The sequence below is a fragment of the Heliangelus exortis genome, chromosome 5, assembly GCF_036169615.1.
Source record: "Heliangelus exortis chromosome 5, bHelExo1.hap1, whole genome shotgun sequence".
NCBI classification, from domain to species: Eukaryota; Metazoa; Chordata; class Aves; order Apodiformes; family Trochilidae; genus Heliangelus; species Heliangelus exortis.
In genome coordinates, this window is record NC_092426.1 from 10,491,299 (window position 1) to 10,514,886 (window position 23,588).

General features: G+C 51.9%; 2 protein-coding genes across 3 annotated transcripts in view; both read right to left on the reverse strand.

Moving 5' to 3' along the window:
- Positions 1–23,588, reverse strand: part of EXOC3L4 (exocyst complex component 3 like 4) — a 360,645-nt gene that overhangs the window by 248,877 nt on the left and 88,180 nt on the right. The window lies entirely within an intron of this gene.
- AMN (amnion associated transmembrane protein) lies at positions 356–22,734 on the reverse strand. Of its 2 annotated transcripts, none has more exons than XM_071745506.1 (12): positions 22,290–22,734; positions 20,028–20,146; positions 19,871–19,915; positions 10,158–10,245; positions 8,367–8,602; positions 6,707–6,844; positions 6,517–6,625; positions 5,373–5,455; positions 4,248–4,455; positions 3,395–3,569; positions 896–998; positions 356–621 (listed from the first exon to the last, which is right to left on the reverse strand). In XM_071745506.1, the coding sequence occupies exons 1-12, from the start codon at positions 22,330–22,332 to the stop codon at positions 511–513; spliced, it is 1,458 nt and encodes a 485-aa protein (XP_071601607.1). In that variant the 5' UTR covers positions 22,333–22,734; the 3' UTR covers positions 356–510. The 2 variants fall into 2 exon arrangements, with proteins under 2 accessions (XP_071601607.1, XP_071601608.1); XM_071745507.1 differs by having other exon boundaries at positions 4,269–4,455; positions 22,290–22,732.

A 23,588-nucleotide genomic window follows, 5' to 3' on the forward strand; every position in this document is an offset into this window, starting at 1 on the left:
GAGGAGGAACCAGGGACCTTGCACAGTGGTACCCCATCACCAAACCCACTGCTGTAAAGCAAAATAATCTTTTAAACCTATCTAACAGGTCCGAGCCCTGAAGGCTCCAGGCTACATACTGAAATGTGCTTGGACACTGAATTTCCATTGTGAATCCAGGGATGCACCCTTCAACTTGCTGCATTTCCTGGGCAAATCCAGCATGGTGCTGGCTAAAGTGCGGGGTGCTGAGTTAGATTCTGACTTTCACAGCTATCACTTGAGGCCCAAATCTCAATGCTGAACTGTCTAAAAAGGACTGACACCTACAAATACATTTTAAAACCCAGAAGCAACACTAGGGAGGACTTGCTAGTGTGGCTAAGCTGTGGTTTCCATCACCACATAGACACTTTTATTCAGGTGGGATCTGCTTGTGGTTTAGATCCCAGCAGGAACGATGTGAGGGGCTGTGAGGTCTGGTGGTGTCCCCAGAGAGGAGGTGGCTGCCCCCAGCATGAGGCCACACCATCAGATCTCCATCTCACTTGCATCGTACAGAGGGTTGAGGTAGAAGACCTGGTGGTTTTTGTGAGCCATCTCCTGCTGTGTCTCCTCTCCAGGGTCAATGCTTGGTGGCTCCTGCAGCAGAGAGGGAAGGAAAAGCAGCTGATGGGGAAGGGAAGCAAAACCCTTGGCAAAACCCCCCCAGCACTGAGTTCCTGCAGCAGCCAAGGAGCTGGTGACCCATGAGAGGACAAGGCCATCCCACAGCCCCCTCCTGGCCTGGGGAAAGGAAGATCCCTGGCAGGTGCACTACATCCTCACTGTAACTCGAGAGGATCCTGGCTGGGTTCCTGCCACCTCCTGCCCACAGCTCCAAGCATCCCTGTGTCCCCGGGCAGTGATAACTCACCACATCAAACATGGGGTTGTTGAAGCCTTTCTTGCTGGATGGTGCAGGGGACATCGAGTCCTCCAATCTGTCCCAGGGCCAGCTGAGATGCAGGGTGGGCAACCTGGGGAAAGACCTGGGCATCACACTGTGTCCACAAGAGATGGGGAGGAAAATACAGAGGCAAAGTTTTGGGCTGCCTTTGGAGTGGGAGGTTTGTACCTTTCCCAGGGAAAAGCTGCTGTATCCAGGCTTTGTCAGAGGCAGACAAGCCTGGCACAGGCTTCACTTCAGTGCCATCACTCTCCCCCTGTGGCCTCAAATGAATTGCCACAGAGCTGACACCTGTTCCCACAGCAATCTCAACAAGCACTAATTACTTTTTTTTTCATTACTTTTATCATGTTATCATTTTATCATCTTAATCACCAGTCCTACATCTAGTATTTTCTTCATTACTCTTTTCCGAAGGGTCCCGGACACTGAGCCTCAGGCACCTGATGCAGGTGGGGTCAGCAGTGGGTCCACACACACCACCACAGGTCTTGTGAGTACACCAGCACTTAAACACCGTGACCAAGAGGCTCTACATACACAACCACAGGAGCTGTGCTATCTACAGTGAGGCTGTGCCAGGCCCTTCTTGGTGGAAACAAGCTGAATTTGCTGGTTTGCTGGTGGTCAGAATGGCTCCTCTGCATGGAAGCAAACTCTGTTTGCAGGATCCCAGAGCCTCCTGCCCAATTTTCATCATGCCTGCTGGTGTTAGATGCCTCCAGATTGCTCAGCAGCACTGCTCAAAAGGGCACTGCCCCAGAGCCACCCAGGGACATGCAGCCTGAGGGGTTGGATGGGGACATGGCCTGGGTTCAGGTTCAGCTCTGTCTCCTGTATCTACATGAACCTCCCTGCCACTGCTGATGGAGCTGGTTTCAAAGGCTCTGTCCAGCATCCAAAGTAGTGTCAGTGGAAGATAAATCATCAAGTAGCAATTATGGGGCTGGGAGTTTTATTTAGAAATTATATGAAGGTGTGGGTTTATTGCTAGGAAATGTCCTGTCAGCCCATGTTGAGTGTCAGGGCAGGCATCCATGGCCACCTCTACTGCTATGCAGCAATACAACCCCAGTGGAAGAGCTGTGAGTGACAGAACAACCTGACTTGTGAGACTGTGCCATGGGCAGTGTGAGCACTGGGGAGCTCAGCATCCCCTGGCAGACACAAGTGCACTTCACATGTGCAGATTTAAACAATTCCCATCCCCTGGTTATGAAACACATAGCATCCACCCCACTTGCCTGCAGTTGTGTAGGGTGAGACGAGAAGTAGCAGCTCAGTAGATGGCCTCATGCACAAAGACATCCACCAATAAACCCTGCAAAACCCTCCATGTGAAGGTGGGTGCCCCAAGCACGTGCTGCAGGCACTGCTGGGATGCCCTATGCCCTTTCCCCTCCATTTCCAAGCTGTGAGGGGAAAAGTTGATGGAGAAGGAGCATTTCTGACCAGTTCCCAGCTGTGGTGCAGTCAAGTGCTGTGCATCCTGCTCTCCCCCTTCTAGGACCACCACACTGCCTTCTGCACAGCATGAGCAGCTAACACACTGGAAGCTGCATTTTCTTCTGGATGCTATCACTCCGTTTCACATCCTCAAAGCTGTGGGATGAGTGTTTTGAATGATTTTGATGCATTCCTGTTTAGCAGCTGGCAGTTTCAGTCCTCCACACCCCTGGTGGGGTTGCAAGTTAATGGTTACAAGAACAGCAGATGTTCCAGGGCAGCATGACCAGAGGCCATGCAGACCTCCAACAGGGCTGCACCAGCCCTGCCCCCACCAGAGCACCTGCACTGTGCCAAGAAGCAACTCCTCCTGGCCATGAAGGAGGCTGAGGTATCACTCCAAGTGTATAAAAGTGCCTTTCAGCCACCTCACCTCCAATAAACCATGAAGAACAAGGGCCGTGCTTTTAACCTAGAGAAGGCAAATATATAGAAGGAAGAAATCCTTCAGTATGAGCATGATGAGACACTGGAACAGATTGCCCAGAGAAGTTGTGGCTTCCCCATCACTGGAAGTGTTCAAGGTCAGTCTGGACAGGGCTGTAAGCAACCTGGTCTAGTGGAAGATGGCCCTGCCCACAAAAAGGAGGGATGGACTAGATAATCATAGAATCATAGAATTGGCTGGGTTGGAAGGGATCTCAGAGATCATCAAGTCCAACCCTTGATCCACTACCGCTGCAGTTACCAGACCATGGCACTGAGTGCCACATCCAGTCTCAAATCTTCAAAGGTCCCTTCCAACCCAAACTATTCTACAATTTCATAGAATCTTCTGCTTCACTGAGCAGTGATGTTGGGTGAAGCAGACTGCCTGGCCATGCCCACCACTGTCAGAGATGTGGGCAGCACTGAATGTCCTTGTGCCACCAGGCTGGCTGGGAGGACAGCCTGGCATCAAAACTGCCCCCAGGCAGGAGAAGTCTGGCAATACACTACCAGTAAAAGCCCCATCCCTACCTTAGTTTTCCCTTTCTGTAGAGAAGGAGGATCCCTCCAAGGAACAGGAGACCAAGGAGTAGCCCCAGGACGGTCTCCACTGCGATCACACTCAGTGTGTGGCTCCCCACTTGACTGCTGCCAGTGCTGCCGGTGGCCACCTCCATTTTGCCACCTGTAATGCCATGTGCTTCACCTGGGAAAGGGCAGGAAGAAACAGGGGTGAGAACTGAACAAGACAACACATCCTCACATTAACTCATGCCCAGGGCAGAGGGGGCCAACAGTTGGGTCTGGCACCACTTCTCGAGTTGATCGATGCTCCCAGGGGACAGGGGGTGGGATACACAGCTGGGTAGATTCAACTGGGACAAGCCCATGTGGGTCTGCTGCCCACAACACAGCCCCCAGGTCCTCTGGCTGTGACCTACATGTTCATCAGCACCTGCCATCTTACACAGCTGCTGCCACAGCCAGCGTTCTGTCTGGAAAGCTGATCTGCAGAGAGGGAATTGGGATTCCTGGTGGGCACCAAGCTGACCATGTCCAGACATGGCATGGAAGGACAGTGGTATCCTGGGCTGCACGAGGAGGAGGGCTGCCAGCAGGTCGAGAGAGCTGACCCTTTCCCTCTGCTCTGCCCTGGTGAGACACAGCTGGAGTGTTGAGATAGATTCTTCTCAACAGTGTCCTATGACAGGGCAAGAGGCAATGGGCAAAAATCAAAATACAGCAAATTCCTCTTAAACTTAAGAAATGTTGCCTGGAATTTCCATCCTTGGAGAGAGTAAAAACTCAAATGGACACCCGGACTGCTGGTGCGGGGACGAGGAGCTCTGGACATACAGGTTTAGGTGCACTTGCAGGGACTCACTAAGGAGGAGAGTAGTGTTACCATTCTGTGCCACGTCCTCCATGATGTCTGCTGCCAGCTGCTCTGCAGCAGTGCCACTCTGTGCTCCTGCTCCATCATCAATCAGCACGATTTGGATCAGAGGAGTGGAGCTTCGGGGAATGACACCCAGGAAGGTCTGTGATTTGTGCACCTTGGATATGGCCATCTGCACGCTGGCATACTTGGGCTTTTCAGAACACAAGGAGAGACATAAAGGCCATGAGGCAGACATCAGTCACCTTGACAGACAGCTATGATGGGTGCACCAGCAAAGCCCACCTATAAATCTTGATGTGAGCCCCGTCACAGAGCTGCTACCCCAGTTACTGCAGTGCCATTGCACTTCCCAAAGGAGAGGTTCATATCTCCCCTCCCTTCCAGGCTGTGACCAGCACCCAGCATGCTGCATCCCCCCGTGGACACGAGCACACCGAGAAAGCAATTTCGTGTGGCACACCCATTAAACACTATATTAAGATGTGTGGCTGAAAGGAGGTCAGGCAGCAGCTCTCAGCTCAGGATCAATAGAGCAATAGTCTGACATCGATCCTCCCAGCACAACCCTGAGCACACCCCCAGCCCTGGCAGCCCCCAGCCCACAGGAGGGGTGTCACGCTGTGCCTGACAAGCAGCAGCAGGGAGTGATGCCTTGTGCTGCATCTGCCTGCTGACCTCTGCCCATTTCCCACCCAGTGCTTCCCTACTGGAGAATGAAGCAGCCCAGTGCTGGGAGCCACCTCCCAGAAGCCACGAGATCCCCTGCTGCATGATCCCAGCCACATAGGCTGACTGCCTGTATTATCTAGACCTGACCTCCTGGCTGACCCCCTCTGTTTTCTAGGACAGGGTTTCCAGCATGTCCCCCTGCATGCCAGCAGCTCTTCCTGCCCAGATGTGGTGGGGAGCAAGGGAGGATGCATCAGTCCCCACGGCAAGCTGGCACATCTAAGAGGCCAAATGTGGGAGGTGGGTGAGTCCTGCAGGGTGGTGGGGAGCAAGGTGAAACCCCCCTGAATGGCTGGGACTGCATGCACCCCCAGATAGCCCCAGCAGCATCAAGTCACTGGCAGAAATGGCTCTTCCTGATCCAGTGGGCTGATGTACCTGGCTCAGGAAGGATTGCACCACTCTGTCCTGGTACTTCTGCAGCTCAAAATCAGGAGTGAAATCCAGGTTAATGATGGCTCCTGCAGCCCGAAAACAGACAGACATGACATGGTCACCAAGCCTGGGCAGAGAGCTGCCACAGCAGCAGAGTCCCCACTGTCACCAAAGGCACTGGGGACCCTCTGGTTCAACTGGTCTGGCTGGGCTCAGGAGAGGCAACGCCAGAGCCCTGCCTGGGCATCACTGGCCCATGAAATCTCTCCCTCCCTCACTAGTCTATCAACTGGGCTTGATGAAAAGCTTCTGGTTTCCACTATATTCCAGAGAGAAGCATTCTCTGGAAAGCTTTCTCCCACGTGTGTCTCCAGGAAGTTGTACTTGGTTTTGGGGCTGCAAAGCTGTGATTCAGCAATGCTACCTTGGCTTTGGAGGAAAGTGGAGAGGAGGGCACAGCTGCAGTCCCTGTAATGCTGCACTGCAGCCATTGAGTCAAATATTTTCCTTGGAAAAAAAAATGCAGGTAAGCATTTCTTGAAATATGAAATCCTCCTAAAGGATTCAATGGGCTCTGCTTTTAGGAGCACGTCGGAGAAACATATGGTGCTGTTCTAATGAATTTGGTGTGACATACTGAATGTCTAGGTCCAATTGTGCATGAAAAATTCCCCTTAGCAACCTTCCAGGTAAATTAATGGAGAAGAGCCCATTGCAGAGGGAATGCTGTCAACCTGCATGTTTTTATTTTATTGAAATGAAATAAACTTGCTGTTGAAAGGCTGACATTACAGTGAAAAAGGTGCATTTCTTCTGACTGTTTTCTGCTGCATAAACTCAGCAGAGCCCTATTAGCTTGACGAGCTGTGACATCCTGACAGAATAAACCAGAAGCAGGGACAAAGGGCTCCAGCTCAGAACAGGCTCCCAAAGTCTGGGCTGATGCTTCAGAGAGGTGCCCCAAGAGGGCTGCACGTGGGATGAGGATGGGACCTGCAGATGGGACCCACGGGAGCAGTGATGCATCAAAACTTCAGCCCATGACCAGCGGCACCCACCCACCCAGCTGCCCCCATGGAGCCAGGGGAGCCGGGCTGGAGCAGCTGGCACGGCAGGGGGGAGGTATAGGACTGTGCCCCCCACTCACCACAGACCCTGCAGCAGTGGCCAAGAGGTTGCAAAGGGTTCCTGCAGGCTGGTGCTGGGCACTGCCTCCCCGATGCCCTGAGCAGGGCTGCACAGATGCGGTGGCCATCCTAAAGAAGATGAAGGCAGTGTCAGCCCCTTACCCTACAAACTGCCATGGCAACCCCCCCAGTTGCAATGGGAGGACTCACCAGGCTGTTCCCACAAGGGCAGCCAGACTTGTCAGGACATCCAGTGCCTGTCACCTGCAGGGTGCCATTGCCATGGAACTGCAGCTGGGCAGATGGAGCCTGCAGGTACTCAGCCCAGGCCTCGGGGCTGCTGAGCTCCTGCATGGGGAAAAGCAGCAAAGCAGGTGAGGATCACCATCCCCATCCCCATCCCACTGTTGTCCCTGGACCTGCCTGGGCCCTTGGTGCCACATCTGACAGCTCAGGGCTGCCCCATGGCAGGCAGTGAGTGCTGCAGGAAGATCCTGCCTACACACCCATTAGGGCTTTCCCATGGGTCTAACAAAAAAACCCTTTCTAATTTAAAACAAACAAAAAAGGACAACAGATACATCATGATGTGGTTGGGGTTTTTTTTTAGTCCTTGATTTACCTCTTTCTGCAGTCCCAGAGAATATGAATTATCACTACTGGGAGGAACAGGCTTGGATCTGAGATGTTTTCCTTTAATGTGGGAAGCATTTCAGTGGGCTTAGCACTAGCAAAGGATGAACTGGACTGATCAGCCTCATCCTGTCAAGCCATTGACAATTTCCTCAACCAGTGTCTTCCACAGGAGACTTGTCCATGCCCTAGCACAACAGGAGGATTTCTCAGGTCCTGGGGTGAGAATGCCCTACACAGAGCAAGGATTGGGCCTGATTCTAGGGAACAAAGTAGCTTATAAAGTCAGTTTTCAAGAAATACCTTAGAGCCACATAAATAAAGCACCTTCTCCTTCCATCTCATAGCTCAGCAGCAGCCTCCTCCCTGGGGCACAGCCAGCTGGGGGGAGTTCTGTGCCATGAGGTACTCCCCAGGGCCAGCACCATTCCAGGCACCCAAGACCATTCACCTCTGCATCCCTGGGACTACAGGTACCCAAAGTGAGCCCCGCCATGGTTTGCTGCTTTGTCCGGACTTGTCTGCACCTGCCTGGACATTGATTGAGTTAATTACTCACAAAGCAGTTACCCAACATGAGGACCTGAAATGGCAGATCCCAGGCAGCACAGCAGTAGGAATAATAAATAACACCTGAAACCTCTGCTGGATCTCTCACTCCTGGAAGGAGCCTGTGTTTACTGCTGCAGTGTCTGTGATCTTTCACTCCTTCAGCCGGCAAGGGATGGGGCTCACCCTGCACTTGATTCTCAGCCTGAAGCAGAGCAGGCTGCCAGGGTTTCTATAATTATCCCTCCAATCAATTAAAAAGCAAAGCTGGGAAACAACTGCCAGGCCTTGGGCCGTGTTAAGGTCAGGGGAGGGAGGGAGATGTCCCCAAAGGGTCCCTGAGCAGTGCAGCTGCAGACACGTGCTTGGGAACGGGGCAGCCCCTGGGTGCCAGAGAAGATGCCATTTTCTGGCCATTTGACCCATGCACATTGGGCATTTTTTTCTAAATTTGACCAGTGAGAAGGTTTCTGCTCCCCCACTGCAGGGAGGGAGGTGGTAACAAACCAGCTGAGGGAAAAAAATCATCAAGACCACTCACAGCAGCAGCAGCCCATGAAGTTGCAGAACCATGGGAGTGCCCCATCTGCCCCCACAGTCCCCTTCCTCCATCCTTGGCTGGTTCTTCCTCTCCTGACCCACTCTGGGGCCATGGTGTCGAGCTGGTTTCTCATCAACCCCACGTTACCTGGCCCATGAGGGAAATGCTGCGGAGATGAATCACTTGCTGTGATGAGTCGATGTTTATCCGGAATGAGGTTTGGGGCTGGAAGATAACATCATCATAGTGACACGGGACACGTTCCTCATCCACAGAGAAGAGGTGCTCATTCGCCTCAAGCTCTCTGCCAGGGGGGACAACCTGCCACAGCATGGGGTTGAACCACGTGTGGTTCTCGGCATCAGTGAACCTCAGCGTTGCACCTGGAAAAGCAGCACAAAAGGTTGACCATGAACCAGACCCAAATTCACAGCCTGAACAGATGCATCTGGGTTCATAAATCCAGGAACTGCTTGGATTGCAAAAGGGGAGCTCACCCTACGGGCAGGGAGCAAAGGGAAGGCCATGGCATCACCCTCCTTGACAGCCAATGCAGGAACTTCAGGAGCTTGGCAAACCCTTCCTGCCCTCCAGGATGGAGTCTCAGCACCTCAGCCTGGACCCTGCTCCTGTCTGCAGGCATTTGAGCTCAGATCCCACAGGGATATTCTTAAACCCCCTTCTTTAAAGCTCACCTTTATGGTTAGGGGGGAAAAGAGTTGCACAAATGCTGAACAGCAGCTACCTGGGATAAAAACATGTATAATAATACATGTCTCAGTCTGCAAGCAGCTTGGCAGGCCTGCAGAAATGTGACTGGCTCTGCAACCCCAAAACCAGTGCCCCATTTAAGCATTAACTGCCTCCCTGCTGGTCATGGTTGGTATCATCACTCAGTGCCCTGCTTCCTTCTCACCCTTCCCCAGCAGCTGAATCTTTACCAACTCAGCAAGCATGCAGGTGTTTATCAACACTGTTATTTGCATTAATTTAAAATCATGCTTTTAAAAAAAACCTGTGTGTGAGAGTTGCCCCACACAACACCTTGATTTCAGGGGAGCAGCACGTGGTCTGCAGGAAAAGATCAGTGCAAAGTGCAGCTGCCAAAGCACCCCCAGTGTGGGGCGAACAGACCCAAAGAAGAAAAATTATAGGGATGAAGGTTTTCAGAGTGGCTGCAGACAGCCTGACTTTACAGTGCTTCCTCTTGGTAGACCTGTTTAGGGTTTTTCTCTCTCTCTTTTTTTTTTTTTTTTTTTTTTTTTTTTTTTTTTTTTTTACTAGTCAGAGCACAGGCACAGCACAGGCACTCTACTTGGACTCTTTGTTTTCTGCAGCCAAACTAAAGGGTTACTTGCCACTGGAAGCATTCAGTAGTTCTTAAATCCCCCAAATACATCTCTCTGGCAAACAGGTTTCAGACTAAGAGGAGGCACTGATGAAACAAACCTGCTCTCTCAGTCACAGCAACCCTGAGCTGGAGGCTCAGGGGGAGGGATGGATGTGTTTGCTCCTCTGTGCCCGGATGCATCAGACCAAAGCCCAGCTCGCTGAGATGGCTGCGGTTCAGCTCACCGTGTGTAATTCCTAACCAGTTTTCTTTAGAAATACCATGGCAAAGGAAACAAGGGCTTTGATGTGGCTGCATTCTTAATAGGCAGGGTCAAATACACACAGTAGTTGCCTCTCTGCTACAGCTTCAAAGGATTCCCTGCTATAATTACTTTTTTAGAAGACAGGTGATCTAGCAGCAAAAAAAAAAAAAAAAAAAAAATCTGATGTGAGGAAGGTCATCAGAGAAAGGGTAGGTATTGCAAGAGGAGTGATTCACTTTGCACTGAGGTGGGACAGCAAAGAGCTTTGTAGTCCTCAGCCTTCAGGCTGAGTTTGTGTGATTAATCATGGGCTGATGGGGTGACTGGTCTGGGCACAAAATACCTGAGTCACAGCCTGGATCCCAGCTGCCATCAAAAGCTGCAAATCCCGCACCTGATGCCAGCACAAATTCTCCATTCAGGGGCAGGTACTAGATGAAGAGATTCAGAGTATTACTGCACAGTCCCACTGCCAGCCACCCAGGCCTGTAATCAAATAACAGTGCTAATTATTAGGCTGCCTGTTACACTTGCTGTCTCCAAGACACTTTATAGTCATTAGGAGTTACCCTCACTGTGCCCCACATTAATGGGAAACTATCAGCTCCCATTTTTGTAGGTGGGGACACTGCAACAGGGAGAGACAATTTGACATTACCTTCCAGCAGCCACAAAAAGCATGAAGTATTCAGGAAAGCAAGAACAAGGAAAAAGTAAAATAAGGTCTTTTGACAACTCCTTCCTCCTCTTGAACAACCCCTCCCCCAGGCAGCTCAGGAATGTCATGACACATTCATATGCCATGAAAAACACAAACTTATTCTGCAAGTGCCCAGAGGTCCCATTGCTTAATGGGTACCCAGCTCCAGGACCCCAGCAATGCTTGGTGAGGTGTCAGCTCGTTGGCTATGGAAGCCCTTTCAGCAAAGAGCTGTAGCCACCAGCTGGCATGGTTGACCCCAGGCCTTGGCAAACGACAGTCAGGCAGCTCATTCACAGCACATGGGTTATTCAGCCCATCCCATCTTGTTTTACATTTCGAAATTGTCAGAGAGAAAGGCAGTTTGCCCTCGGTGTGTTCATGTGTCAAGGACTGAGTGATGCTCAAGTCCCTGTTCTCCCCTAACTTGGTCAAGACTTTTAGCATCTCTTCTAAGACAGCAGCTGGAAGCCCTCCAGGAATATGTTATGCTCATGCACTGGGTCCTTTGCTCAGGCAGAAGCATGTTAGATAGGATTTTAAGGTTTCCTCTAGTTAATTGGTCTTTAATTATGAATGTAGGTTAGAGAAAGCAGGACTTATGAATGACTGCTGCGGGTGGCTGCAATAGCTCTCTGTCCTTGGGGCAGTTTTGCCTGAGGATGCCCTGTCCTACACAGGGACCACCTTGGCAGGGGAGATGGACATAGCTAAAAGCTCCTCATCCCTGAGATGCAGGCAGCAGTGCCTTGGTGGTGAGATGCTTTGAAGGCCATAGCCCAGGTTCCTTTCTTGGTTGAGGAACTGTGAAACCAAGGCAGAGACCAGAGGGTGGCTGCTACTGAGAAGAAGCCTGCACTGCTCCTGTGCACCATTTGTTTCAGACCCAGCAATGTCAGATGCTGGGCTGGACAAGAGGAGACAATGAGGTGTACAGTTGAGGTCTGGACAACATCTTCCCCAAGGGTATGGAGTCTCCCCACTGGCCAGGAAAGAAGCATTTGCCTACAGACTGTGCCCTGTGAGACCATAGCATGTGTCATGCCTAACTGGCACCACATCACAGTTTTTTCTGAATTTCTATTTCTCTTGAGTAAAGCAAATTTTTCCAATACTGAAACACTGAAAGAGGCTGAAAGGCCTGTCAGGATATGAATGGCAACATGCTCTTTAGCTGCAGATATAAAAGCTGTGCCTAGTGACATTCTGAGGCTTACAACTTGGCATGCTTTGAGATGGGCAAGGTCTGTGCCACCAGTTTCTTTCACAAGTTGCATCACTTCAGAAATGCCCTGGCTTGTTTTCCTGTAAGCCCATGCAGAAATGGGTGGTGGGACACTTTGGAGCAGTCAGTGAACACCTATACCCAGAGTAGGTACCAGCAGCACTACCAGCCAAGTCCCTTCTCCCAAAACCACTGAGCACTCCAAGCTGAGACCCCCCCTCACTGCTGCCTCTGGCCCAGTTTGCAGCCTGCTGTACATGATGAGGCCAAGCAGGGAGGGGGCCTAGCTGGCTGCTGGGGTTCAGCTGAGCTGCTCAGGGTGGGGGGGTTTGGATAGGATGCAGTGGGTGATTTCAGTGACACCAGGTACCAGCTCCTGACGGCAGTCCCCTGTGGGCACTCAGGCCCATGGCTGCAGGGATCTTTGGGTGGAGGAAATAAATTCAGAAAGTGGCTGCTGGTGACAGGGATGGATGGCACAGCAGGGCCATGACTGGGTGACCTCTGATTGCTTTCCCAGGCTGCAGAAGTTGGCATTTGTTAGCGTGGCTGGATCAAGACCAGAGGGTTGGGAAGTCCCTGCTCTCAACCCTGCCTGCCAGCTCTTTTCTCTGTAGTTACCACTTTGTCTATAGCTGTGTGTCAGAGTTTCCTACATATCCTGTGGTGACCATGCAGGACATGGAGCTTACCTATCCCCCTCCACCAAAGAGGCCAAAACCCCAGGCTGGTTGGACTTCCCAAGCCTAGAGGAAGCTGTGCATGTGAGTGAGAGTTTGGCAGAGAAATGAGAGCCCTGAAGACTGGGACATGGTGTCCCAGATGCTGACCCCTTCACATTCTGGGGCTGCCCAAAGTCTGTTAGCACCAGCCCTGGAGTTAAAATGCAACACAACACAATGTCAGCCAGGGGATGGAGTCACCTCATCACCTCATCTACACTAACATGAAGTGCAAGAAGAGCCCTGTACTTCTGCTTGGTACCATGAATTCCTGAGCCTGGCTCCTGCAGCCACAGCTCTTTGCCCAGAACATGGATGTGCTGCCCATCCACCACCAGCCCTCTCCCAGGTGCACACAGCCTTTCAGAAGGGGCTCCACTGTCCAGTGGAGGGCTATCTGTAAATAATTTGGCCTTTTTTTTAATCTTAACATAAGTTAAGTATCTCAGCTCACTGCAGAGGACAACAAATGGAGCCTCTGGTTGGGCAGTGGCTTTCTGCATTTGGGAGTTTAGTATAGAAATTGCATATAGACTGGGCTACTTTCCAAGTACATTTTGAACCAAGCAATGACATGTACTAAAGGACTGGAGCCAAAAAGCTGGCAGTTTCATCTGCTTTCCCTTGCTCTTGCCAACCCATACTCCAGGGCCATCAATACAGTGAGCTTAGAGCCATTAGTCATCTCCCACCCCTGATACTGGAATATGACTTATCTCCTCAGTCATCATTATCAAGTGTAATGACAAGTGAAATCATTTTTCTCATCAAAGTCAGCAAAAAAAAAGAGGAAAGACCCCATGTGTGTCTCAGCCCAGAGTCATCACACTTGCAACCCCAGCACTGCACTGATGAGAATCCCACTGCCCTGATGTGTAAGTGAAAATGAAACCAATCTCCAAAACTACAAAGAAAAAATTAGCTTTTGAAGTGGATGGCTTTGAACTGGCTTCTGGCACACCCCATCTCTGCTCAATTCATGAGCATTGGGCTGAGATGAGTGACAGCAGCAGTGTGGCTGATGTGTCACTATCATCAGTACAGGAAAAAATGCAGTGTTTCTGGTTGGAACCCAGGTGAGCAATGCTCATGATTGAAGCCAGCCCTTCCCCAGCCTTGTTTTAATTCACAGCACCAACATGTTTGAATTTGTTGCTAGGGTGAGACGATGCCACCATCCTCATCATGCACTGCTGAGACTGCCTGGGCACACCGGGCTCTGCAGTGCTGCACACGTGGGTGCACCAGCAAGCAGGTTGGTAGGGATTTGGGGATCCACAGGACTCCCAGGTACATCCCCGCAGCTGGCACCCAGCCCCAGGACGACTTCAGGGCTGGTGCTGGCAGTATCCCATTGAAAAAAATCCTAGGGTAGGATGCAAGGGGGTTATTTCTGCAACATGGAGTGCTGCTGTAACCCACCACAGGCACTAATGTGCAAGGAAAATTATTTCTTTATCATCTCTCCTAGTTCTGCTTTGCTGGGGCAGCAGCAGCATGCAGCTGGCAGCAGGCAGGGCAGCTCCAGCCCCTTGCTGCCCATGGGATGGGAATAGTGGGGGTTTTCCAATGTCCCTTGGGGCCAGAGGGTCTGAGCACAGCTGGGTGTGTGGCTGATTGGGTGGGATCCAGCTGCTGGCTGAAGGCCCTAGAGAGGTACAGGGACAGATTCATCCCTAGGTGAATCCCTTTGATGGCTCTGGAGTATTTAGCTGCACTGTGTCCCAGGTTCATCAGTGGGGACTGGTTCACTCATTTTCCTGCTAGGTGAAGCTCCCACCTGCACCCTCAAGCCAGCATCCTTCCCCCACACCAACACACACCCCCAGCTTCCTGCCAGATCCAGCCTGCTCCTGCCATGGCCCCCAGTCTCACCCTGGCTGTTCCAGATCCTCTGGAGAGGGATCATCAAGGCCTGCAGACACCCTGAGACCCCTGGGTGAGCTGAGGAGGGACTAAGACCTTGTTGCCCAAATTGCTCCCAAGGAAACCAGGCAATAACCAGTTTTTAACCCCAGGAAACCCACGTTCAGGCAGGCTGGTGCAGTGTGAAGCAGGGCACAGGAGTTAATGCTCCCCTCTGCAGGACCCATCTGGGGCAAGTAGAAAATGCCCACCAGCCCTCCTCTGCTCCTAGCAATAACTCACCCTTCTGCTTTTGCCCCAGGAGCAGGCAGAGGCACAGGAAAAGGAGACATCATCATTTCAGCATCTTCCCCTGTGAGCTTCTGAAGTCCTTGTCTGCTCTGCCCTGCCTGCATCCTCACCCACCCCTCCTGTGTGCAGGGTGCTCTGGCAGCAGCGTGGCCATGTTCCCATTCATACAGGAGCTGATTCCCCTGCCCTGTCTGCTCCTCAGTTTACATTGTGTTTCAGGGCATGGGGTCCCCACATCACCTGCCCAAAATGGCCTCGCCACCATGTCCCCTGGCACAGGGGTGGCCCAGCATATCAGATTCCTAGACATCACTTGGTCACCTGGCCTCACTAAGGAGGCACAGCTCCTGGCATCCCTCGCAGCTACTGGCCAACACACCCCTTGCCAAACCACCCTGCAGACCCCAATAGAGGCCATGGGGGAATTAAAAAACCCAACAGGCACAAAAAGGTCACTGATTTGACTGTAGCCCCACAGCATACCTTCAGATGTGGAACCAAACAGGTCCCAGAAAAGTGCAGAAATCAGGTATCTGAGGGAGACAGGGGCTTAAGGAGCATGTTAAGGTAAACCAGCCCAAGAGACTTGAGTTACAGATGCAGAAGGCACACAGAGGCAAAACCACTTGGCAAATCTACTTCAGGTCAATTCAGTTCATTTTCCTGAACTTCCCTCCACAGACAAGGTCAGAGAGAGCTGGAAAGCAGCTGGAGGTGTGGGCAGGGGAGAGATGTCCCCAGCAGGGAGGGACAGCAGCCAGTCCAGAGAGCATCAGCCCAGCCAGACCTGCCCCAGCATCCACTCCAGCCCTGGATGCTGGCAAGCTGCTCTGCTCATCATAGCCTTTAATAACCCCTCCTGCTGGAAACTATCCTGCAAGGAGCAAATAAACTCGAGGAGGTGACTGTAAAAGGCTGTTTTACTGCACCCCTTTCCTAGGGCAAACAAAAAGCCTGCAGGATTCAAGCTTGTAATTATGAGCTGGCACACACACATACACACACAAACTCCTGTGAATTTTTTTTGCTTTCATCTCAAGAGAAGGAAAAATAATGCCATTTCTGGGTGCCCTGCTACCCTGATGTTTGGGCACAGAGTGGCTGGAGAGCAGCCAGGCAGAAAGAGACCTGGGAGCCAGCAGTGTGCCCAGGTGGCCAAGAAGGCCAATGGCATCCTGGCCTGTATCAGGAACAGTGTGGCCAACAGGTCTAGGGAAGGGATTCTTCCCCTGTAGTCAGGCCCTGGTGAGGCCACAGCTTGAGTCCTGTGTCCAGTTCTGGGCCCCTCAGTTCAGGAAGGAGATTGAGGTGCTGGAGCAGGTCCAGAGAAGAGCAAGGAGGCTGTGAAGGGATCCAGCACAAGTCCTGTGAGAAAGGACTGAGGGAGCTGGGGGTGTTGAGGCTGGAGAAGAGGAGGCTCAGGGGAGACCTCATCACTCTCTACAACTCCCTGAAAGGAGGTTGAAGCCGGGGGGGGTCGGTCTCTTCTCCCAAGTAGCTACCAGTAAGACAAGAGGGCATGGACTTAAGCTCTGCCAGGGGAGGTTTAGGTTAGATATTAGGAAGAATTTCTTTACAGAGAGGGTGATCAGGCATTGGAATGGGCTGCCCAGGGAGGTGGTGGATTCTCTGTCCCTGGAGGTTTTTTAAAAGAGACTGATGTGGCACTCAGTGCCATGGGATGGGAACCACGGTGGTAGTGGATTAAGGATTGGACTTGATGACCTCAGAGGTCTGTTCCAACCCAGATAATTCTGTGATTCTGAAGCAGGGGGAGGGAGTGCTGGTGCCTGGGACGAACACAGACTGTGGCAATTCATCAGAGCCAGTGCCCCTGGAGAGCAATTGGCATTTTGAGATCAGTCTCTGCCAGGAACTGAGCAGGAGCATCCTGCGGCACAGCCGAGTACATTCTGCTCTCACAATTAGGCAGCTAAAAATATAAGGCTGGGTGAGGACTCCCTGGTTAGACCCCAGTGTCCAGCGTACTCATGACCTCCCCCCAGCCTTTGCAGCCCCTCCTGGTGGGGCAGGGGAGGTGCAGGCAGGCAGGAGGTAGGGGCAGCTGCCACCATGGTGTCAGGGCTCGGTGATGGGGCAGAGCTGGGGAGGTGACATCGGTGCCGCTGAATAACCAGGGCAGTGCCCTGACTCTGGCATCACGAGGGTCGAGCGAGGCTGCTCTGCCCACGTGGCTAAAACCTGATTCCTGCCGACCCAAAATAGCAAGGACCATCATCCACTCCTGGCCCACACTGCCATCCTGGCTGGCTCCAGCACAAACTGCACCCAGGCTGGTGTTATCGGGGCAAAGACTGGGCTGGGAGCCACAGCTGTGCTCTGTCCTGGCTCCCTCTAGAAGCACAGCCATAGCCAGAGGGTCCCAAACCCTAAGAGCACCCCTTCTCCCCCAGCAGGGACATAAGCAAAGCCAAAGCCCCCTTTTCCCTGGAACAGCCACATCAGGCATCTCCATCATTTTTTGTGGATTTACTCCCAGGTGACATTGAAAGCTGGCTAAATACTGATCTGCATCTTTAGACAGCTAAATACCATAGAAAATCCAGCCTAATCACAAAGGCTGTGCTGCAGAGTCACTTAAGCTTAAGATGGATTTAGCGTGTGGCTGAATTAGGGACCCACTTGAAACTTCAGACCAAATAACCACTGAGCTGGGCGATAAATGGGTTTCCTGGTTTCCTCTGAGCTGGGAGTTGGGCTGCATGCTCCAACAACCCCAACCTCCTCCTGAGTAAGCAGCTCCCAGCACTGGGCTGGTGTCCACATGGGAGTGCTGGGGACGGGAGCCCAAGGGCTCACCATGCAGGAGTGTTTCCTTTAACATAAATGCCTAAGGGGCGCTGACTGGCACCCCACTACTTGCTCCACTCATCTGTGGAGCTGGGATGGAAGGTCTCATGCTGCCCCTTCACCAGCAGTGCACCAGCACAGAGCATCTCCCCCCCTTGCACCTGCCACAGCAGACAGCATCCTCACGAAAATCAGTGAGAGTCCAGCCCCTTTCCTCCTGGCCATGAATTTCCTCCTGTGCTACTATAGCAAGCAAGCAACACTTTTTCTTTTTTTTTTTTTTTTTTTTTTTTTGCCAAAGGCTTTATAGCATCTCCATGGTGACTCTAAAGCTTAATGTATTCCTGCTGATTTAAGTGATTAATGCTCCAGAGCAGCACAGCCAGCAGCTGAACAGGTGCAGCCCAGCCTCTGCATAAAGCCTCATGACCAATTCATTTTCTAACCAGCCAGTTGCCAAATCTCATGCCATCCCCACAAGTGGCAGACTGGCTCAGGTGCTGCATTTTATTTCTTTTTCATCCCTAATCTTGGCAGTCTCCTTATCACCTGGTGACAACAGAGCCCGGCAGATCCTGGGAGGGAAGAGGTTGAGCTGACATTGAAAAGAAATATTAACCAGCATGCTAGGAAACTTGCTGAGACAGTTCATTGCAGATTGTTGTGACACTCAGAAGGAAGGCATGAGCTGTGCTTCAGCTTATAGCCTGGTAAGAGCTTGGTTGCTCAGGGGCAGTGCAATTCAGCACAGCAGTGGGGAGAGCCCCTAGCCAGAGGGGAACAGTGCTGTGCTCTCACCACTGGTGTGTCCACGATGATTTAGTCATTCCCTGCTTCCCCCACCCTCCTGCACAGTGCTGGGATTATTAATATTCACTTAACCCTAGAATCTCTGCAGCAGTGGGATCCCAGAGAAACCCCAGGGCAGCAGAGGGTCCTGGGGGGCTCCTGCAAGGACAGCTGAATTCTTTGATGGGGATGATTTGAGGGCCCCTAGAGCACCCTGACCACATCACTCAGCTGCAGTGGGAAATGTTCACCTGAGCAGCCAGGCACAGCAGCACAGCCATGGATGTCATTAGTTGTGCAAAGATTGTGCTGCACCTCCCTCTCTTTCAGCTGGCAGCAGGGCTTCCTCCAGCTTAGTTCTTCAGCTTGGTTGTGAAAGGCTCACACTGTAATGAATAAAACTGCTTTGCAATTATGCACTTTGCAGGCCTCTAATGAAAGGACTTCAAAAATGTTATACATTCATCTGTAAGTAAAATCTACTGGAGTGGTATTTTGCTCTTTTCTTCTCTGAGTAAATTCCACATCATTTATTACATTATATTTGTAAGTATTTCCCCAGTACATTCTTTCCTTCAAAATTCATATTTAAAATGCCATATAAATAAAGAAACTCCTCCAAATATTTATAGAGGGATTAAATGTGCCACATGGCATTATTAAAGCATCAAAACTATTAGAGGTGTAGACAGCCTGAACAAATTACACCACATAAATTTTAAGGTCTTGTTCGGATTTAATGGCCAATAAAAAGGCAAAGCTGCCCTAAAACTGAGAGAGAAAACAGCCACAAGTTCATCCTGTCCAGGGTGGGAGGTTGGGCAGATGGGATCCAGCCCACTTTGTGCTATCCCCATGCTGGTGTAGGGGTCAACTCTGACCACCCAGGCATGTTGGGGCAGTTGGGTTTCCTTTTCCCTTTCATTCTTCCCTCTTAAACTGGATCCTCCAAACCATGGGGATTGAGACCCTGTGCCACCTGTCAGCCTGCTCCAGGCATGGCTTCTCTTTTGGGGGGGACAACAGGATGCTCAGAAGCCCCTTGGAGGGAACTCCCCCCTAATCTTATCTCAGTCAGCACATGCATTTCAGTAGGGTGTTGTGCCTGTCCTGCCACAGCCAGGTTAATGCTGCAGAAAAATAAAAAACCCAATGGCACTTGAAAGAAAATTTCTCAAGCAACATTTTGGGATTTCCCAGAATGGTTTGTTTTCATTTCAAGATATTTTGATGTCAGCTTCACTTAGCCTCTGCCTGGGGCTAGAGCCTGCTCTGAATTGGCAATGCTGTGGGTTGGCACTCCTCAGGAAACTACTGCCAAGGTCTCATCCCCTGGTAGAGGGTTTTCTCCTTCCTTTGGGTTGGACAAATTAATTTCTTCCAAATGAAAGTGTTGCTCTCCCTCATCTCCCTTAATGGAAAAAAAAAAAAAAAAGTACTAGAAATAGGCTTTTTTGGTCCATGGTACAGACAGACCCAGGCTCCTTTGGCCCTTGTCCCCCACCCCAGCTGAGGCATCTTTCAGGCTGGACCACAGAGCAAAGTGTAGAAGTCCCTGGAGAGGGGGACAGGGGGACATACCAGCTGGCTGGCAGGATCATCCCCAGCCCTGCCCTTGCCCTCCCTCCCAGGGCCACCACACACTGCCTTACCATGTCTGTCAGCATGTGGGGAGACCTGACGAAGACTGAGATCTCCTGTAAGAAAAGAAAAATAAGAGTGCTCTTTATCCCAGCAGTTAAAGGACTTTTCCAATACCCAATAGCATTTTGCAAAAAGTAAAATAAAACTGAAATAAATGTCCAATACCTTGTTCTTCTCAAAATGAACCATGTCTCTGGCACAGGGGACTCTGCCTTTATCCCAGTTGGAGATGGTTTCAAAATTGGTGTTGGGGATCCACTGCTTGTACACGGCGGCAGCAGCAGCTGGTAGAAACAGGGAAATCATGGGAGACCAGTCCATGGGAAACACTGGGAGACCTCTCCAGGGTGTCCTATGGAATGGCTTGGCCTTTTGGGGTTAGATTTAGGGATTTTCAACCCAAGAGCAGCCCCTGCATGGTCCCAGTTGAGCAGTCACAGCCTCCTGTGCACAGGAGATTTTTTTGACTGGGTGAGGGTTTTACTCACCCAGGTAGGATTAGGAGTAAGGGACAAATACTTGGCAGGCAGAGAGAAGGCAGGAAATTCCTGCAGGCAATGGGAAAGAAACATGTACACCTGGTACTGAAACACTGATTGCAGTGGGTTTTGTTTCTGCTTGGGCTAATCCAATGTGCAGAGACACCTCACCTTTGTGCTTCCTGTAGGTACGGAGTGGGCACACAGAGCTGGCAGGACCACAAGGAGAGAGGAGAAAGGGCATTTGCTAGGTGATGCACAGCAGAAAATATGGGGTGGTTTCATGAGTTTGTGGCTGGAGGGGAAGGATTCAACAGTGTCCTGCGGCCTGAGGAACTGGCAGGTTAGGAAATAGAGGTCTTCCCCATGGGGCTTGCCAGGACAGTGGTGGTCCTGCCCAAAGGTCTCTGCAGGAACAAGCCCCAGGGCTTGGCTGGAGGAGCTCAGAGATTGGTTTCACCTCTGAGCTGCTCTGTCTGCATGAGCACAGCTGAGCTGCACACCTCCTGGCCTGGTATTGCCCAGGCTTGGCTGGGAGGTGCATGTTCAGCTGAAGATGAATCTTCAGCAGCCTGAATTAAATGACTTTAGGAAAGTGAGTTATGAGACAGAAAAGAGAGGAAAAAAACCCAAAAAAACCCAAACAAAAAACCACAATTGCTCCTAAATATGGATCATCTCATTTTTAGAAGAAAACCCCATAAAAACTACAAAATACATATAAAGCCAGTGATGGAAGGGATCAGGCAGTGGAGTGGGGTTTGGGCATTGGAGATGGGGTGGAGAGGAGGGCAGGAGGGGGTGCAGTGACCCCCTGGCCCAGCCTGGGGAGGAAGGGGGTGTATGAGCAACACCAGATGATGGGGGAAGATGCACTGCAGAAAGCTTGGGCCCCATTAGTCCCAGTGATGGGGAAGGATGTGGTTGGTAGTGCTAAACAGGCTCTGCAGAGGCTTTATCAGCACAAGATCACCTCTGTGAGTAGTTCACACTGATTCTGCCAGGGGCTCTACTGAGACAGTCTGCCACAGGTAGCCACGTCTGGGCTAAGATGAAACCATGTGTTTCAAACCAGAATGCAAGCCCTAATGTAGGAATAGGGGCTGGGGCCCTACTGCAAGGTACAGAGGGGCTCCCCCAGCCCTGGGCTGCAGCCACTGCTTTCAGCCCTCAGGCAGAGCAAACACCCCACGCCCCACAGCCTTTTTAAAACCCACGGGGGATAAAGACTGTAGCAGCCTAAGAACAGGAGATGGCAAGGGCAAATTGTTCTGACTCTGCTGTGGTTGACTTTGCATCCCTCCAGTCCTGGGAAGGCTGGGGACAGAGGGGTGAAAGCTCCAGCAGAAAGGCTCCGCCCGCCCCATTGCAGGCAGCCCTCAGGTCCCCGCAGATGCAAAGGGGTTGTGGCCAAAGGAGCTCATTCCCCATCACCCTGCAAGGATGGCTCCGTGTGCCCACCCAGCGGCAGCAGCTCCTCCACAGTGGGGCTGTGGGGCCACAGAGGTTAAATCCCCTTGCTTGCAAAGGCTTTTCTCCCATCCAGCCGTGCTGATGCATTCCTGCACCCTCCACAGCCCTGGGAATTTCAGCGTGCTGTTCAATCAGCCTTGTCTCCAGGGAAGCGCAGTCCTTGAACATCACAACAACATCCATATTCAACAGAGAGCGTGTCCTGCAGTGCAGAGCTGCTGCCTTCCAGTAAGAACAGGAAAACCCGAGCTGCGGAGGTGCAGCAGGCACAGTGCAGTGATCCCAGCCTCAGCCCCCTGCTTTCTCTCTGTCGGCTCGGAAATGCCTTTCCTCACTTGCCTTACAGATAGACCTTAAGTGAGAGAGCCTGCAGCTCTGCTCCGGAACAGAGTTGCCAAAAGCACACCTGAAAGGGTGAAATTGTCCAGCAGGCACCCTTGCTCACCACAGTGCTCAGACCCCTAGGCATACTCACCGAGGAGCTGCAGGACAGTGAGGAGGACGAACATGTGCTTCATTTTGCAGCAGGATGTCAGCCCTCACCTCCACAACCCCCGCCGGGCCGGACCTTGGACCCGAGGCACGTGATGGGCTCAGCCTGGAGGAGGCTGGAAGGAGAAGCAGTAAAACCAGTGCAGGGGGCAGGTTCCCCCCAGCATGAACCAGAGCCTTGTTCAATCCCAGGAGCTGGTTTACTCCCAGCTCCTTTCACAGGCTCCCCTTTTCCTGGTGTCCGTGGGGAGCCTGTGAGAGCTGCTGTGGAAGGAGGCTGGGAGGAGACCTTGGTGACCCCCCAGCTCTGCTCTGAGGACCTCGCCATCCCTCCCAGGTGCTGTTAGAGGGTGGTGAGCACCGACACCCTGGCTGCACGTCCCACACCACTCAGAACGCCGGGTACCTTGTAATTACCGGTAATGGTCTCAATGAATTTTCAATTAGCTCGCTTGGAAGAGAGCAGCTCCCAGGGATAACTTGTAATTGTACTTTGGCCAGCAGCTGATTTGCTCATTAGCCAGCATGTGCCTCGGCACTGGCAGAGCCCCGTGCTGCTTGTGCTGAGGCTGCTGGGGTGGCAGGGGCAGGTGGCAGTGGCACCAGCACACGTGGCTGTGGAGGAGGAAAGACCTCACTACCCCTGTCCTCTAGGCATGGAGCAATGCTGCCTGCAGGTCCAGGCCCATGTCTGTACACGGGTGTGTTAGGTTCAACACCTCTCCAGCAAGCACCCTTCAGCTGAAGCTGGTGCAGGCATTGGCTCTGGGGATGCAGCAGTTGACAGGAGGAGACCACAGAAGTGCTTAGAAGGAATGTTAGTGGAGGGGGTTATAAACAACAAGCAGCTCTAACCTGAGAGCAGTGAGGATTTGGGAGTGTGGGAGGGGAACAGGACACCCCCATCTCACCTTTCATGCTCCCACCACTTCAGAGCCTTGAACCAGAGGTAGCAGGGACCAGCAACCTATCACTTTTTGGAAATCTTCTGTCTATCAAAACTATTACCCAATTGGTGCTAATTCCCACCTCTGCTGCAAGAATAGGAGTCATAAGAGCAGTGGGGGTCCTTCCCCCAGCATGGCCCAGCACAGCCTCAGGTGATGCACCATGGCCTGTGTAGGAAGATGGATGTGGCCCTGTCCTCACCAGTGCCAAGGGAAAAGCTCCCAAGTAGCAGCTCCCAGCCTGGGCATCAGCCAAAATGCAGTCAGCACTTTCTGGGCAGGGAACTGGATGCTGAGAGATGTCCTCGAGGTGAAAGGCTCCCACACTCTCATTA